Genomic DNA, 18,727 nt, shown 5'->3' on the forward strand with positions numbered 1-18,727 from the left:
GCCCGTGTTTGAGGAGCGAGACGGTTATCTCGAATCAGACTGATAACCGGAAACTTAAAAAAAAAAAAAAAAAAAAAAAAAAAAAAAAAAAAGAAAAGAAGGGAGATCTTTTTAAACGTAATTCGTGTTTCAACGCTCGAACGCTGTCTCCAAACTTTCTCGAATAATAATCGTGCAAAAGGAGAGGGGGGGGAAAAAGAAAAAAGGAAGAAAAAAAAATAAGACGGGCTATTCTTCCAAGAAATCTCGAGTACAAGCTTAAATATCCTCTTCTTAACCCTCTCTTCTGGAAAAGGGATCGCGAGAATCGCGTCGACGTGCAGACCATTTCCCGCAAATTCGACTAATCGTGTTATTCGTCGATTCCTCCTCGGTATATACGTTGTAGAACGCCGACGATAGAAGCAGTTAAATGTAACGAGAATCGTTGGTGTGACGTAAGAAAGGAAGAAATAAACGAACAGCCATCGGGTCGGAAGGGAGCCGGGATGGGTGGTTAGAACGACGAAGAAACGAACGGACGAATAAACGAACGTTGCGAGGGCGAGGTGGAAAAAGGAAAAGAGAAAAGAAAACGAAAAAAGAAAACGAAAAAGAAGAAAAGAGAAGAAAGAGAAAACGAAGAAGGGAAGCGAGGAAGGTGGTGGTCTCGGTCTCGTACCAGTCGCGAGAGTCGTGGTAATAAATGGGCAACACGAGCGCTTATAAGGGGTAGGTAATCTAAAGCTTTCGAGGCGGTAGCGGGGAACGTGGAGAGAAAGCGAGGAGGAAGATGGAGGATGGGGGAGGAGAGGGAGGGCGAGGGTGGATGGTGAACCTGTGTGTAGGATGAGAGAAGAACCGGCTGGAGGAGGAGACCACGGAGGAAGGGGGATAAGGGTGGTTACGGTGAGGGTGTGAGATAAGGTATAAGGTGGGTAAGATGGCGGACAATTTGCCGCTCGACTACTCTTGCCCGCACCCCTCCCTCCACGCGATTCCACCCCTCCCCCTCCGGCCCATGTACCGGGTAATAGATGTTCCTCCTTCGCAACCAACAGAGAAACGTTGAACGCGCGCGCAAGCACCGGTTTCCACCCTCCTCAACCCCTTACCTCATTCCCTTTCTCGCTATCTCTCTTTCTTTTCCTATCCGAACCAACGTCTCCTCTTTCTCCGCACGGAAAGACCCTTCTCGCGGCTTTTCCATCCCTTTCTCGACGCGTGTGGAACCGCGCATGAACCTATATATATACATATATATATATATATATATTGTGTATATATATGTACGTATATGCACATGTATAAGCGACGAGATGAGAGGAGAATCACGCGTGCACGCGAGCAGCGGAGGACACGTACATGGCGGAAAGTTGCGGCCGCGTTCGCATATACACCAACTGGCTCCGCGGTATTCACGTTCGTGGTACGTAGGTATTTTAAACGCTCTCCACACCGTCACCTGCCGCCGCCACTGCTCGCTCCACCCTTCGCGCCTCCACCTCCCGCCCCTCCTGCCCGCCACCCGACAGTCTACCCGCCAGACCGCACCAGCATGCTCTCTCTTAGCATTCCATCCGCCATCTTCTCACTTAATAAAATAATTACCCCAGGCCAATTAAGCGTTCCCCACCCCTTTCAACCCTTCGTCCCCACCGATCCCCTCGTCCCGAGGCCATCCTCGTCGCACCAACGCCTAACCCCTGCTCCTCGCTAGGAGGAGGAGGAGGAGGAGGAGGAGCAGGTGGAGGAGGAGAAGTACAAGGCTCGCGTATAACTCGCGCGTTCTTGCTCCTTTGAGCGAAGAGGCTTTCTTCTTGGGAGAGAGGCAGCTATTCCGCACGGTCGTTACACGACCGTTTACTCGGTATTATTATTTCAAAATGCCCGCCAAATACGGGGTACGATTAAACCTGGCGAGAATTATTCAAACGCGATTACGCGTGCCTCGATGTATTATGATTTATAAACGTGATTTCGATCATAGTTGGAGTTTTTCACGCGAGAATGATATTTTTTTTGGGCTGGGAAAGGGGGGCAGGGATGTTGTTGTGGATTTTTTTTTTTAAAGAGGTTACGATCGGTCGTTATGTATGCATGTGTATATGTATATATATGCATATGTGTACGTATATGGAGAAGGGGGGCCCGCGAGGGCGCGCTCGCGCTGTTCCCGCGTATTTTATACGCGCATCGTTATTTAACGGCTCACCACTCGCACTTTTTCCCGTGTACGGGAGAGATTTAACGTGCACCGGCGATAATGCATTTTATATTTATGCACCGGTGAAAATTTAGCATGAAACGGCGATGCATTGCTCGTCAGCACGGAAAATCATTTATTGATTTCCAATAACGGTGTTTTATCTTTCGTATAAATATAATGGCCTCGGTAACGTACCTGATGAATCCGGCACGCCCTATTTTTCATCGTTGTAAATGACTCTCGTCTTGCTTTCCATTTTCGATCGTTGGGTAATTGCTTTGTCCTTGACAGGAAGCATCGAAGACCGTATTTCTTAGTGTAGTGAGGCGATCCTCGATTTTTAAAAGATCTCACTCTACATTCTACTTCACACTTTCGTAACACTAGTAGTATCAATCCACGCTAAAACAAATTTATCAATAATTAACGCGAAATTCAAAATTTATTCGACATAGAGCACTATCGCACTTCTGCTAACTAGTCAAATCAGAAACTAACGAATTAGAATTCGTTTAAAGCATTGGTGACGACATCTATTGACAACTGCTCGATTTAAACTCGGTCTTAAGACGCGATGATGGCGCTGTGATCAATTCGTATCAAGATGTCTACCATGTCGTTGATAAGTCGCGTTTTCGGTAAATACGCTGCAGAAATTTGTTATAAAACTGCTTCGGTATCGTGTCAAATACAGCCAAAGAGAAATCAATGGAATCTAGTGAAAAGTGCAAAAGCTGGAATCAAAGGGAAGAGCTATAGAAGAATTGTACATTTCAAAAATGAATACACAATTGAACCTTTAAAGGTTACGAATTTAGGAGGCAGAGATCCTGTTACAGGTGTGTATTTTACTTACATTTTTTACTTTATACCCATGAGATATAATAAACGATGTTGATTTTGACGAGATAAATTAATTTTCAATGTATATTTTGATTCGGATTTTTTTCATTTGATAATAAAATTCTCAGTTGATAAAATAGTTTTCTGGCGAGAATTTCGATCAACATATATAATGAATTAACGTTAAATTATTCATCCATTATATTATTTATGTTTAAAAATAGGAAGAATAGTAGCCAAAGGAATCGGTGGAGGTATTAAACACAAATATCATTGGATTAGATGGATCAGAGATGGACCCACTGATCTTAATGAACCTCCAAAGAAAGATAAAATTTTGGCAATAATCAAAGATGGTTGCAGAACGTCAAATGTGGCTTTGATCGGAAGTGGCAATCAAATGCAATATATCCTCGCTACTGAGAATATGAAAGTTGGAGATATAATTCATACTCATAAAGCTATCCCTCCGAATCCAGTCAGAGCTTATGAGGGAGATTCTTATCCGCTTGGTGCATTACCCAAAGGTACAAACGTCAATTGCGTGGAAAAGTATCCAGGTTTAGGTGGTTTTCTTATTCATTCCGCCGGAACGTACGGTACAATATTAAGAAAAGATGGATCTGATCGTGTAATTGTTAAAATGCCAAGCAAGAGGGAATTCAGCTTACACGAAAGTTGCATGGCAACAGTCGGTAGATTGTCGAACGTCGAGCATAATACGATACCGATTGGTAGCGCCCAAAAAAATAGAGAGCTCGGAAATCGACCGAGAAGCGGTCTGTGGCAGAGAAAAACAGGTCGACACGGTCGGAAAATTAAACCTACACCTCCATTACGAATGATTGGGCCAGATATGACTGATTTAAAATACGAAAAGCTCGAATTAAATTTATCGTGTTTTAATGTTGTCAAAAATTAAATTGCATTCAATAAATATTATTGTACTGTTTTATTGTCTTCGTTATTTCACCTTGCTAGTTTTTTTTCATAGTTGCAACACGTAATTGTAATATATACCAGAGAATAACACTGGATATGTTTACATCTGTGTCTCGATTCTGATAGAATCGTTATTGAATCTTTAACGATTCTGTTTCTATAGAAATATTACGATAATTATAATTCGCTTCTTCTTGCGATGTATCTTTTCAATCGCGCACGCTTTCTTTGGCAGTATTTCGATATTTTGTTCAAAGACCTTTATTGTAATACACTGTTTGAAGATTAGGATACTTGGAGAGTATTTGTTCCCGTACATCTGGTTCCAGATCGTCTACCGAAATGGCTACTCGTTGCTCGAATAGCGCACAACAAAGAGGAGTGGCGAATGTTAAGCAAATTCCGCAAATTAAAACTTGTATAGGTACGACAGCCCATTTCGCACATCGTAACAATTTTCGTCGTTCGATTGCATTCATTATGAAGGGCGCCAATGCTAAAAATACACGCGTAAAATATTGATTATTCAACAAATGATGATGAAAATTTCGTAATATATTTTCCAACGTATTTTAAAAACTTACTCATGCTCGGTACGGCCATAAGGACACGGGACAGAGTAACAGCGGCAATCGCCCTTTTAGCGGCACGTTTACTGTTTCCAATCTTTATTCCTTTCTCTGTTTGTAATTCAATACCATTTTGAAGCTCTGACATCCTCATGAAAGGAATATTTACGCAGTTGGCAGCGGCCACTGCTGCGAATGGAACCAATCGACACACCAGAGGTGGTGCATTCCGGAATAGTCGATTCAGGCTGAGGGCTGTTATTACAGCTCCTCCAGTTGCAATACCGTAACTTTGCAAGATCATGTGTGTGGGAATCGGACTCGATCCACTACGGTTCGTATAATTGACGATAGCGTTGAACGATTGATTCATCCATTGCCAGAACACGACATGCGTTGTTGTTCTAAAGAATTAAAAAATTAAATATTTTAACAGAGAATTGTGATAAAAATTATTTAAAAATTCGTGTTCTTTTTTTTTTTTCAAAATTTGCATTATTATCTCTCTCTCTACGAATGCAAATCTATGTTGCACACACGATAAATTTGAATTAAATTTTTTTTCGCATATTTATTACTCATGTTTATGTATCTCTGCGTTGTAATACGATTAAACAAACAAATATAAATCGTGATTCGATAGGATTCGCAAAAGGTGAAAGGTCCGACAAATGTTTATCAATTCAACGCCACGATATAAACCGATACAAACCTAAATTTTCTTATTCCAATTTTCATATAGATTAACGTAAAAATTCGAATACGCACTTGTAGAACGTTAACATACATCCTGTGATCATCATGTTCATGGGTACTTGAGCGCTCATCCGACCTATCAGGAACATTTTCTCTCCCGTGTCGGGATGGAACGCGCTGTCGTACAAGTATTTGCATCTCCACAACTCGTCCTCAGTGATTTTCAATTCCGCCAGACTCTCCCCTTTCCTGGATAATATCATACAATTCGACAATCACATTCGTCACAAACCAATCATCATATGGACAAATCGTGTTACATTACCTGTATTTGGTGACCACGTCTCGTGCATACTCCAGCTGTTTCCCGGTGGCAAACAAATTCAAAGGATTCGTTACCGCTAGAAAGTGAAGCGCCCTACCCTTGTACGTGCTCTGGTCCCAATACGGTTTCTCGATGTCGATTCTCTTCGACATTTTGCCAACTCCTCCTGCTCCTCCTGCCACTCGTTCCTTCTCCTACCGGCTGCTCTCTCACACCTGTTCCGTCTGTTTCCTCTGTTACACGGCCACGCACCCCCACCACGCGGCCCTACCAGGTTTTTTACCACCAACGGTCTCGTCCGCTCGCTCGGTGCGCTCGATTCTAAGACGAGAGGACGATTTCATACGGCCTGATCCTCGAGAGAGGACGCTCACACGCTTAAGGCATATAGCGTCTCACGCCGGCGACTGAATCGAACCGTTGCACAACGCGATATCGCCCCATCGCCGGCTTGCTCGACCTTTCGATCCCGATACTTCTCTCTCTCTATATTCTCCTCTGCTTCTCACCCCTTCGAAATTATTATCGATAACGCGCGCACGCCTGCGCGACCACCACCTACTACTGACCGCCAGCTTACCTTCTCCGCCAAGAGATGGTGACACTTTTATCGATGATCAGTTTGGAGAATTTTTTTTTTTTTTTTTTTTTTTTTTTGGAACGAGTTGAAATTTTATTCTCGTTGCTCGGGTTTGGAAAGGTAGATATAAAGGTAGATTTTTTTAATTATGGTAATTAGCAATCATTGTGTATGTAAAGTCATTTGTTTTTTTTTTCTTTTTTAAGGTGGTAGTTTAGTTCAAAATTTGAAATTTTATTTTCGTTTGGAAAGTTTGTTGGAAGGAAGAAGGTTATTTGTTGTATTCTTTTGAACGAGAGTGGAGGATTAAGAATTTTTGAAATTATTTTGAAGAGTGGTACAGTAAATTCTTAGGGGTAAGGATTGTACTCTTAATTTTTGTTTCTTCAACCCTCTAACAGATGGAGTGACGCGTCACTTCTATAAAAATATGTTTCAAGTTTCAAGTAATGGTTACAGGTGTTTGAAATTTATCTCGAAATATCGTATTGTTTTTTTGTTTCATTTATATCCCCACTCCTATTCACATTACATTTCGTGACATGATAATATAATAAACGCTAGATGCAGTTAGATGAAATGTTATGTTACTAACCTTTAAATCACGATCTATCAAATTTTATTGCTTATTCTATTTGATTTTTGTAGTAACGTAAATGGCCACGTTACAAATGAAAATCGATCGCAGTAAATTGAAATCAATTATTCGATAAACTTTATGTGTATATATATATGTCCAGTTTTTGATATATGTCCTTTTTTGACAGTGTCTTATCCCTTTTCTTGATAATTAAAAAAATGAACGAAGACGCGGCCTTCTTAGGGAATCCCGTATGAAAATTCACCACTCTCGGTTTTATAATGTTAATTTATTAATTAATCAAATTGCGACACGTTGATCCAATTCGAGTTTAAGCTTAATAATTATTTGTCAGTTGGAAAAAAAAAAATCTCATAAATACCAAATACCTCCATTTTTCATCGTTTCACGATCACCAATCGTTCCATTTCTCTTTTATTAACTTTTCTTCTATATTCCTATTCTATATACTTTCTTACCTCTTATTTCTTAATTCACAGATGATTTACCGATTCGTAAAAATTCCTCTCGAATTTCATTTCGCTCACAAGCGACACGTTTGATTCTTCGTTTTATCCGCGCAACGCGTATAATAAATGGCGAAGAAACGTTAAAAATTAATAACTGAAAGGGGCGAGCACGTGTTCTTTCCAGGCCAGAAATATCTTATCGGACATTTATTGCACCGTCCTGTTTCAATTTTCATGTAGCATATTTTTGCCTCATATTTTTCCTTTAATCGAGAATCGAGGTCGTTCACAGTGTGTATTTATCACTGCTCGGAATTTGTAATTAAACGTTTTAATCTTTTTGATTATGTCAAAACGCGCCGGCTTTAAGGCTTGCGATCATCAGCCAGTTCATCTCACACTTGTTGCCCCACTTGTTCATCGCACGTACCGTGCAACTGAAATCGAAAACGAAAGGCAAGAAAACGTACGCGGAAATTGTAATTTGCATCATTATGCGCCGATTATGCGCGCATCCACCACTATTGTCTAAACATAAATGTTAATTCTACCGGTAAAAACTTTGGGTGATTAAATTGATGAAGCTTAAATAGGATATTTATAAATATATATTAGCCTGTACTTTAATACCAGCTTTCCAAGTTTTTGTTAAAATAATAAAAATATATATATATATTAAATGTTTAAATGCGTTCTAAATAATTAATATTGAAATAATAATTTAACGTTTTTCTTAATAATAGAAATTTTTGTTCGCAAATGACAACAAATGATTTGAATGATTTGAAATACTTACTCGAGTTTTTAGAAGACGAAAAATCAATTAGTTATCACCAAACCAGTTAGTTACGTCAATGTCTTATCGAATATCCTGCTCTGGATACAAGCCTCATTTTTAATCGCTTATCACAAAGTGAAATTAAGAAGATTTTCGATAAAACCATGATAATTGGAATTGAAAATGGATTCAAAAATCATTTTCTTATCCACAGTAAGTATAAGTGAATCTAGAAAATTAAAAAATAAAAGTAAATAATTAATTTCTTTACACTTTTTCATTATTGCTGATTTCTTGATCCCTTTTTAAAGAAAAAAAAAAAAAAAAAAAAAAAAAAAATACTCCAGCATACTCTAGTTTCTAAAATTAAGAATTCTAAAATGTAATAATTATTCCGTTTCTACTTCTTCTTTTCAATAATCCGGATCCATATTATTTTTTTTACAGGGGACAAGTTTTTTACGACGCAGTATTCAGGCCGTGAAATTTTCACGCGTCCACACGTCGTCCATCCAGGTATCAACAGACGATCAATTTTACCGATCAATTTACCGAGCATTTCTTTTTTCGCGAGCTTAACTATATCTTCTGATTCCATGCCATAAACGGCATAATTTCATAATGATTGCCTCGCTTCGTATTGAGAATAAAAATGAAACGATCCTTCTTCTTATCCGGAAGTTCAATAATTATCGACGATCGATACTTTCACCGGGGCGGAATTATATCGTTTATGGATCGCGTTCCCGAGCAATCGTGCATACGAGATCTATGGGGGGGAGGGGGCGCGTCTATTGGCGCGGAAATGGAGGCCAATTGGAAGCAGCGAACGTAGGACGATGAGCGAACCGTAAACGATGACGAGGAGCCTTCTCCTTTCCACGATATTTTCTAACGATAGCTCGAGTTTGCTTCGAAACAATGAAATTATTCGCAAATTATGCGAACCAGGAGGACTATTATTATTATTATTTTTTTTTTTTTTTTTATTATCCCAATTCGTTGATTCGAAACGTCTTGATTCCGTTTCCGTGAAATGTGGCGCAGTCTTGTTTGACGTCAATTTTTCTTTTTTTTCTTTTTTTTGTCCCCCCTTTACGTTTCTTACGAGGGAAGAATCGTTGTGTCGTTCGACATTGTTTCTTTGGGAAAGAAAGAAAAAAAAGTATCCATGGCGTGGCTTCGTTAATCGATAATAAATAATAAAATTCGTTGCGATGTGTTTATTTATGATGGATTTCTACGAATTTTGCTACGAGGAGGAGAAGAAAGGATATTGTCGAATTTTGTTTATTTATCTCATCTTCTGTGTCGTTCAATGTTTATGATATAATTCTTTAAATGATTGTCACTTATCATATGTTATGTTGGTAATATTATCTCGTAGTATTATTTCACTCGTATCGTATTTAACACGATATGAACATGTTATATCCGTGTGATAAGTTTACATTATACATCGATGTACGTTAATAATGTGTTATAGAAATGGCAAAGTCGTTATTATAAAACCAATTGAACAGAATAAGCTTTTTGATCGCAAGTATGGTGATTTGAGAGATTAAATATGATTATTAACCTTATTACTTGTACGATTACGGATCGATTATGCAAATTGTACTCGATCTTATGCTTATTCCGCATTCTAATTTTTATGGAAACTTATCTGTTTACGTTTGATTGATCACAAAAAAAAAAAAAAAATAGAAAGAAGGAGAAAAAGAAAATTTGAATCTTAGAAAGATTCGACTCCGTAATTAATACAACGAATTGAACGAATACCTGCAGCGATAATCGATAAACAATCTCATTCACAATTTTCTCTTCTTATTAAATCCAATAGAAATCATCTTCATCCACGAAGAGAATGAAATATTTATTTTTTTTGCAAAAATCCTTGCAGGAATTATCTATAAAAGCGGTGGTCAAACTGGATTATCGTCATATCCTGTGGACAATTACACAAAAGTGGGTCAAAATAAAAAAAAAAAAAATATAATTGTAAAGCAGGTTACATAGCTAGAGACATGGCGCATCCAAGGATTCTGCCTTCCAGACATCGGACGAGGCCTGGATTTTTATATCTAAAGTCAAAGCTGCTCGTTCTGCTTCCACTTTTTGTTTGATTTATCGATCAATTCTATAAACCTGTTATTTATTAATTCTTCGTACCAATAGTTATTTATTTTTATTTACATCCGGGTCGCTTGATTCCATCAAACATTTTTCTTTAAAACAACATTTTCATTTCTGAAAAAAAAAAAAAAAAATATATGTATATATATATATATTCATTCAATTTTTGATCAATTATATAGAATAAATTAATAATTATATTTGCAATATTTAATTGATTAAAAAGAAACACGAAACCTGAAATATGAAATATTACAAACTATTAACATTGTTTAATAAAGATCAACGACAGTGGAGCAATTCAAGATTTTATTCGTAAGAGAAACGGGATACAGGATAAAAATAGAGAATACACGTACATACGAGAAATCCAAATAAAAAATCGAAATACTTCTTTTGATAGCGTAATCAATGGCTGGAAAACGGACAAGCAGGATTAAATAACGATTTATTCTTAGAGACCGAAAGAACGTAAGAAAGTGTTTAAGAGTAATGTTTATGCGTGAAAATAAAATACGATAGTTCTAGTTGGAGTGTTATCAAACGTGCAAAAAATTAGAATCGAAATCGAAATAAAATTAGAGATGAAATTCATCGATCCAGTTTCTTCGAATTTTTCTCAGCTTCAGAATTTACATGTACTTTATCTAACAATGTGATTTTTTAAGAAGAATTTCACTTCTGTATAATAAAATAGAATTAATAAAAAAAATTTTCTCTTTGAAAAGAGAAAAGAGATTTATTTACAGTAATTAAAATTATAAATAACTTAATCTCGAAAGTGAAAATTCGATCACGATCCGCACACGATGAAAAATACAAATTGTTCAAAATATTAATTATTACGTTATCGAAGTTAATCGATAATAAAAAGATTGTATAATAAAATTGTATGTTTTTCGTATTTTATTAACATCCGAGGATTTTCAGAATTATTTTCGGACAAATTAAATCGATCGACGAGGAACAAATTTATCCTTGCCATCGAATAAAGTTCGAATCACGTTAAGGGAAACGGTGTAGAAATTTTCTCCTGGAAAAGTAAAAGGAATGGAATACGGTTTGGTCGGGTAAAGGAAGTGGACGAATAAAGAAAAATATTACACGTAATTACGAATATTTTGCGAGGATAACAAGATTTGATCGACGACCACTAAACTACTTTTTACCAGTTTTGTTTCTTTCTTCTTTTTCTTCTTTTTTAACTGAATCTTGTAAATTCTCGTTTGCACGGTTTATTTGAAACCGTATCGTAAAAATATTCGAGTTGTCTAAAGATGTTACGGGTCATTAAGAAATCTGTGTCACTGATTACGACCAGTTAGATAAGCAAAAGTAAAGATTCAGAAGGAACGAGAAAGCTTGCAAAACATTTTCTTGCTCTCCTTGCGAATAATCGCGAACAATCGTGATAATTTCTTTTCTTTCCTTCCTCGAATCGACAAATTTGAATCTTTTTACTCTCTGACCTCAAGTTTACCGTGCCATTAAGACTTTTATTACGATTTTCGAATTTTTAAGGCATAATTTTTCTCCTTTTCTTTTCTTGTAGTTGTACTTGTAGTTTTCTTCGAATTGTTAAATATAAATTTTTTTTTTAATTTCCATAGATTTTCAAATCTTGGAGTATGTCCTTTCTTCTTCTTCTTCTTTTTCTTCTTCTTTTTTTTGAATCATTACAAAGTGTATCAATCTTTTTATTCTTCTTGTATAGAAAATAAATAATAATATTATTTTCTTCGAATCATTAAATATACATTTTTTCTTCTTATTCAAAGATTTCTTAAATAATTAAATTCTTAATATTTTTATCGTTATCTTGAAATTATTAACGCCATTTTTTTTTAATTATATGCATATCTTATTACCTAATTATTTTAATTCGATCGAAAATAGTTTAGAAAAACAGGTAAGGGTATATAAACCGGTCGCAGAAAGAGGTTGACTGAGTTCCATTTTCTTACTCGTTAGACAAGCTGTTCCACATTATCACTGATAATCATATAGAAATTTCAATGGAATATTAATGCATTCTTTTTTTTCACAAGAAACTCAACGATTAAAAATAATCAAAATTCTACGATTCTCCTTTCAAATTTAACAATAACTGAACAATAACAAAATTTCCATACTTGTAACAAGGACTTTTTGCCTTGCTCGATCGAACAAAACGATTCAACGATTCCCATTGAAAAACGACGAGTCGCATTTCTGACTTCTGATCCTCAGAAGTTTCTTATCCAATTCACAGCCGGTTCCATCGAGATCGTTCGCCTTTTCACAAACTGCGCGTGCAGAATCAAGCTCCAGTCTCTGCTGCAAGATTATCTAAGCCGGTACCCCCACCGACCTAAATGCACCAGATATAAATGGTCAAGACACCTTCTAAGATGTCAGATAGTGAGTGGACTTAATCTCTCGATCATCCTGCATTTTCATCCTCGGCCGAGAGAGGCGGTGCTCGTGCTCGAGCTCGATCCATCGATCGAAAGGAACCATTCTTCTTCGGGAATAATCATGGAAAGGGAGACCCGTGGAAAAAATTGGTGTACAGAATAAAAATCAAGGTGATGAACAATTCGGTGATGGTGTTCTTCGTTCAACGAGTCATGAGTCGTGGTTCGAGGCTGAATTGCTTCCATAGAATTTTATTGGTGACGATATTTTGTCTCTCGTCGACCACGTCCTCTTACATTTTCAATTCGAACAACAACAACAACAACAACAACTCGACGTACGTCGAGAGATGCCGAGCTGATTGCGCGTCGCACAAGGATCTTATAAGTTGCGGCAAGTTCAGGGTCGTTAGATGGTTGAACGACATCGCGATGGAGAAGGTAAGGATTCGTCGAATTTTTTTTTTTCTTTTACAAGATTGAAATACTTATTAGAATATTCAAAGAGTATTTTCAAATTTTTGTTCAATTCAAAATATTATAAATGAGAATCGCGTGGCGTTAAATAATTTTTGGATTACGAAATTTCATGCACTAGTTCTTCAATAAAACTCGTTCATTCCTTATTCATTATTCGTAAAAACGAAGCAATCTTTTCCACAAGATATTTTTCGTGTAAAATTAACGACAGCAATTTGATTGAAGCATTGCATTACGATTTCGTTACAACAAACCGTTATTATAATCCGCTGCGTTCGTGCAGCGGCGAGAGTATCGAGACACACGATCCTCTCTCTTACTTTTCTAGACTTTTACTTTTTAATACCATTATAACGATCGAACACGCCACACGATTTTTCATTTATCATTCCCCCTTTTTGATCTATCGTTACACTCAAATCGGATCGAATGAGAAAGAAATCCAATTATTAATAAATATCTAATTATTTTGTTAATTTTCGTAATATTTCTTTTTAATGATAAAATAATGATTAATGGATGACTGAAACCTCGTTAGGAATTCAAGTATGGCGCGATCCGCATCGTCAGAATCCCGTCACTGTCGCAGCAACCGGTTATCCCGAAATTGCCCGAGTCTCGCGCGTTCAAGACCGGCATAATGGAGGCCTTGAACTTCGCCAGGGACACGGCTGAGGATCTTATTACGAAACGAGCTTTCGTTTACACGATCGACAACACGGCTTCCGCGAGAAGTTTCGGCACTATGCCTATGATCGTGGACGAGGATCAACTCGCTCGGATGGAGAGCAGGGGCATATCCGACGGTAATTTGCACTCCTTCCTCAACCCCTTTTTTACCTATAAACGAGCAGAAATAAGTAAAAAAAAAAAAAAAAAAAATAAGTGTTTCGAATGGAAATTGAAAATAATCTTGACGAATAATCCGATCGATCGAAATTTGATTCAACGCGAAAGAGATTTCAAAAGAGATTGGAATAAGAATAACAGAAATATTAATAATAAAAAGGATTTCGACCGATCCTTTCTTTTTAATAAATTTCCATTTTGACAGCTGCTTGGCGAGGGATCAAGCACAAGAAGGCTCTGATCCTCCCACTCTTGATCCTCTTCAAATTGATGAAGCTGAAACTTTGGATAGTGCCCATCTTCCTCGCCGTTCACTTCATCAAAAAGATCCTAGTGATCGCCTCGATCCTCCTCCCGATACTGTTCACGCGTCTCAAGATCTGCAAAATGTCGCAGCCCTATCATCAAGCTTACCCCCACCACCTGTGGACTACGGCCGCCGAGGCGCCGATCGATTATCCATCAGGTAAATTCGAAGCAGAAAATGCGACCGCCTTTACCTTTCTCACCGGTGTGGTGTCACGGTTCGTTGTCATTTTGGAACGTGTACGATATTACGAGGCACGATTTTAAGACCGACACGACCGTGACGATTGGTCGAAATAACGCGCGTATAAATAATGTAATCGTGCGGTGCCCGATGACACAATACCTCTTTCGCGAACCACAGTTATATAACACGCTCGATGATCCCTCGAATTGATGGGCGAGAAGCGATTCCAATGATATCTCGTGCGATGATCGCAGTGATTTCCACCGTAATTGCACGTATTTTCTCTGGAATATGGAAAAAAAAANAAAAAAAAAAAAAAGAGATTAGTCGAGTGTAACCGATCCCCCGTTTTCTAGGCTGAGATCGACTAATCTGCCCTCCTTACCTCGCTCCTTTACACAAGATAAAATAAAATAAAATAACTTTTCACGATAATAATACACACCGTCACAAAATTACTTAGAATATTTCCAATATTTATTCAGTTCCGTGTCTCAATTCGATTGGTAATGGAATTTTTGTCCACAGGATACGGAGAGGAAATCTGGCCGTCTCACAGAAACGACTATCAACAAGGTTCTCCCTATCTAGCCTACCGCAACCCGTATGGATGAAGCTAGAAAACTAAAACCCAAAAAGAAAAGATTCATCTCAACTCGTGCCAAATCTCGCTCGGACACATCTTTCCACCTTTCTTCTGCTCGCTCTTTCCTCTTTCTAAACACTTTCTTAACACAAGGGACATCGTATTTAGCGGTGATTATCGATCGCTTTCCACCCGGCGAGAAATGACTTTCACACGTTGCCAAGTACCGTTACCATTATTTGTAACGAGGCGCACGTAATCAAAGCGGATTTTTCTTTTCTTTTTTCGCGTATACGTCACGCGAGTTATTCGTTTCTCGAATTGATTAGGTGTACCGTAAATCCGTAGGAATTCGCCAACGACCTCGCGTGATGCCCACTTCCGGGATAACGTAACGAGGCTTGTAACAGGCTTTCCAAGAACGCGGGAAGACGCGTACTTTTGTGAATTACGTTACTTGGGTCCCGACGATTTGGACGAAAAAATTCTGTTAATAAAGTTGAGTGAAAAATCTCGTTTCACGTACATTTATTATTCTCTGAAACGAATTAATTGAATTAGTTGTAATTAGTTCTAATATGTATATATATATATATATATTTTCATAAAATAAAATTGGATGGACAAGATTACTTGCAAATAGAAAAACTCACTAAACTTACCCTTCGCCATCACGTTCCTCTTAATTTTTGAATAAAGAAAGTCAATTTGTACAGTTGTAATCTCTCCACGATTTCTTCTTCGTATACGAAATTTCCGTCGAAAGTTCCCCTCTTCCTCTGCCAAAAATTTTCCAAACGCATGGAACGAGGCGCGAACGATGGGCAGGATGGCGGTCAAGGTCGACTGGAAACTCTTGTGGAAAGGCGCGGCGCACCAATGACCCACTGACAGATTTGGACGGTGCGTGGCTCCCCGTGACGCGCGCTTCCGCACGGTGACCCGCGTGCGATCGGGAGGCACGACCGTTACAGGGCCGGTTGTACAGGCATGCTCGTAGATGGATGCGGCGCCGATCGTTCCACGCGATAATACCATCCGTCGCGTTTAATAACAATGATTGCAGCCGATCGGGTGGAACGGTCGGCGCGAGACGGCGACCGACACGCAGCTTGCGCTTGCGCCGTACGTACTCCACCGTTACGTTCGAAGCCGGAGTATTAACATAACGGCGCTCCCCGATGGCGAGAATCGAGGGGGGTTTCTCCAGGGGTTGCGAAGTGTTGCGAGCGAAATTTTTCTTCTCGAAATACAGTCGAGTAAATTTCTTATCAGGTTTTCTGTTCAAAGTCGGGGAGAAATAAGAATAAGAATTTTTGCTATTCTATTTTTAAATACAGGTATAATATAGGTTAGTAATATAGATTCTTAATTGAATGTCTTGTAATATCCGAGGAATGTAAAAAGAAGAATTTGAAACATCTTTTGCTCTCTTTTGCCATTCGTTGTTGGGAAATTTATGCATGCATAGGGAGGGGATGGGGGGGGGGGAGTCTGATCGAAAGAGAGGAGGTTAGAATAGATTGCTTTCTATATAGTAATTGGTATTTTTTGGAATCTCTTCTCCCGCGATAAACATATCCGTGTTTTATCTATTCAAAAATCGATGAATTATTCATCAACAGATTCCGTTGTTGGCTATCTCAACAGAGATCTATATAAAGTGTTTCGTTAATTACCTATTCATTATACTATATTCTAGAGGATGACCATCCTTCTCTCGATTCTCTTCGTTTTTTACGAGATAAATCTTTCTTACTTCTCCCCACGTATAATTTCGACTTATAATTCAGAAAATCGAATCACGTCTATCGTTTCGTAACACCATAATCGATTCTGGTTGACAAAACAACGACGTTTGTCTTCCTCAAATCCGTGGGCGATGAATTATTCCAAACACGACCCAGTTTCCAAACCAAATAAATTTTTACCATTTTAACCCGTGAGTCGTGAGAAAGTACCATATCATCCTCGCGTGTACCCACTTTAACCACGTATACTTTCGATCCGAATCGAATTTAAAAATTTGAAACTTGCTCGCTTAAACTCGAACCGAACGGCAATTTTACCTTCAACCATCCCTCAATACCATGATGAACGAGAATAAAAAATCTTCCTCGACCCAAATTCAACGTTGGTGAGCGAAGATTTCCAGGGATTGAAATTCTTATCGCGCGCCCGATCGAATTTTCCTTGGCACGCGCGCGCACGAATCAAGGAATGGGACAAAACCGCGAGTGAAATCGTGAGAGTGCGCGCGACGAAACAAAGTCTATTTGAACTTCCTCGAGACACCCTTTTCTATTGATTAGCGTAGTTAACATTGACATTCTTTCTTTCTTTCCTTCCTTCTCTCCATCTCTGTCGATCACAGAGGAAAGACGAGGTTCGCGAGTGAGAAATTTTATCCACTGCGGGATCTTTTCGACCCACGGGGGGAGAGAAAAATAAATTGAAAACCGGATTAGCGGCCTACTTGAATTTTAAAAATGCTCGATTATTCGTGTCGATGGTGCAACGACACTTGAAAGAAGCGCTTTACGCCGGGAATTTTCCACGACGAGCTTTCCGCGCGAGCTTCGACCTCGCGTCGCGTGAGATTCGATTTCTCTTCGAGGGGGGCTGGGCTTTCTACGTTGAAAAATTGGATCGATGAGGAAAATAAAAGCAAAATTCCTGTTTACCACGTCTCCTCGTAATTCCAAAAACCACTGAAAAAAAAAAGACCAAACTAATTAAAAAATCAGAGCAAAAGAGTAAAGGGCAGACGATAAAAAAAAAAAAAAAAATAAAGAAAAACAAGAAAAGGAACGAATCAGCCGAAATTCCAAGCGGTGAAATCGGTCCGGCGATCGTCACTTAGACCCGCGTCGAGAATTCGATTGGATTTGAATGAGAGGAGGACGGGTGGCGTTCCGCGCGGTGGACGAAAGGAGACGGGCGATGCGTGGCGGGAGTTGGACCGGCGAATGAACGGGGAGAACGAAGGTGGAAAGGAAGGAACAGAGGGACGGGCAGACGAATGGCCGGGTAACCCAGATCGGATCTGCCCAACCGATCCTACGAGGAGAGACTCGCCAGTCGCGCTCGAGTCGACCACAGTGTACGGGTTCTCGAACGGGTTTGCTCGATTATTCGCCTGTTGCACGCGTGCTTGCGTCGTTCGTGCTTGCTTCGATAATAAAAATTTCTGCTTAGAGGAATCGTTGAATTACGTTGAGTCGGTCGGAAGGATATACACTTCGATGGCTGACCGGATCCGTTTACGTCGTGTCGTGACGTGAAGAGGAAGAAAGAATCTGGTGTCAATTCTTCTGGATTTGCGGATTGTCTCTTCTCTCGAAACGAAACCAACGAACCAGGATCGTGAATCGGCGATCCTGTTGAACGAATATCTCTCTACACTCGAAGCAGATATAAAGGTAAACATGGTGTATATATATATATATATATATATTACCTCCGTTCAGAGATCCGTTGCATCGGGATCGTGTTGTTTTTATTCAGAATCGATACTGTTACGCTATTTACCGTATCTTTGTGCAAGTGTAAAAGCTTACGAGACACGATTTCTCACGCTGTGCACTTTTCTTATTTTCGATACGAAACACACGTGCAATTTAACTACTATAATCATCACAATCACGTCTCACAATTACGTTAAATTATCGCTAATAATAGAACTTTCGTGTCCCCTTACATCACAAATACACAAAAAATTACGTAACAATCTATACAAATACACGTATCTATCCAATCTTAATTTTCTCGACAGTTTTAACAAACTTAAAAAATCTTTTTAAAGATAATATTAAA

General features: G+C 38.7%; 3 protein-coding genes across 3 annotated transcripts; 2 read left to right on the forward strand and 1 right to left on the reverse strand.

Moving 5' to 3' along the window:
• The first annotated feature begins 2,792 nt into the window (after positions 1–2,792).
• On the forward strand, positions 2,793–3,983 carry LOC122713751 (39S ribosomal protein L2, mitochondrial). Its single transcript, XM_043934490.1, has 2 exons — positions 2,793–3,027; positions 3,256–3,983. Exons 1-2 carry the CDS (start codon positions 2,793–2,795, stop codon positions 3,951–3,953), a joined length of 933 nt encoding a protein of 310 aa, XP_043790425.1. The 3' UTR covers positions 3,954–3,983.
• On the reverse strand, positions 3,981–6,010 carry LOC122713750 (sideroflexin-1). The gene is made up of 4 exons (XM_043934488.1): positions 5,564–6,010; positions 5,311–5,487; positions 4,558–4,946; positions 3,981–4,469 (listed from the first exon to the last, which is right to left on the reverse strand). Exons 1-4 carry the CDS (start codon positions 5,713–5,715, stop codon positions 4,225–4,227), a joined length of 963 nt encoding a protein of 320 aa, XP_043790423.1. The 5' UTR covers positions 5,716–6,010; the 3' UTR covers positions 3,981–4,224.
• Positions 6,011–12,677: 6,667 nt separating this feature from the next.
• LOC122713935 lies at positions 12,678–14,939 on the forward strand. Its single transcript, XM_043934775.1, has 4 exons — positions 12,678–12,944; positions 13,522–13,789; positions 14,038–14,298; positions 14,854–14,939. The coding sequence occupies exons 1-4, from the start codon at positions 12,678–12,680 to the stop codon at positions 14,937–14,939; spliced, it is 882 nt and encodes a 293-aa protein (XP_043790710.1).
• The last annotated feature ends 3,788 nt before the right edge of the window (positions 14,940–18,727 follow it).

Source organism: Apis laboriosa, unplaced genomic scaffold (genome assembly GCF_014066325.1).
Source record: "Apis laboriosa isolate Shangri-la unplaced genomic scaffold, ASM1406632v1 scaffold26_cov146, whole genome shotgun sequence".
Classification (NCBI taxonomy): Eukaryota; Metazoa; Arthropoda; class Insecta; order Hymenoptera; family Apidae; genus Apis; species Apis laboriosa.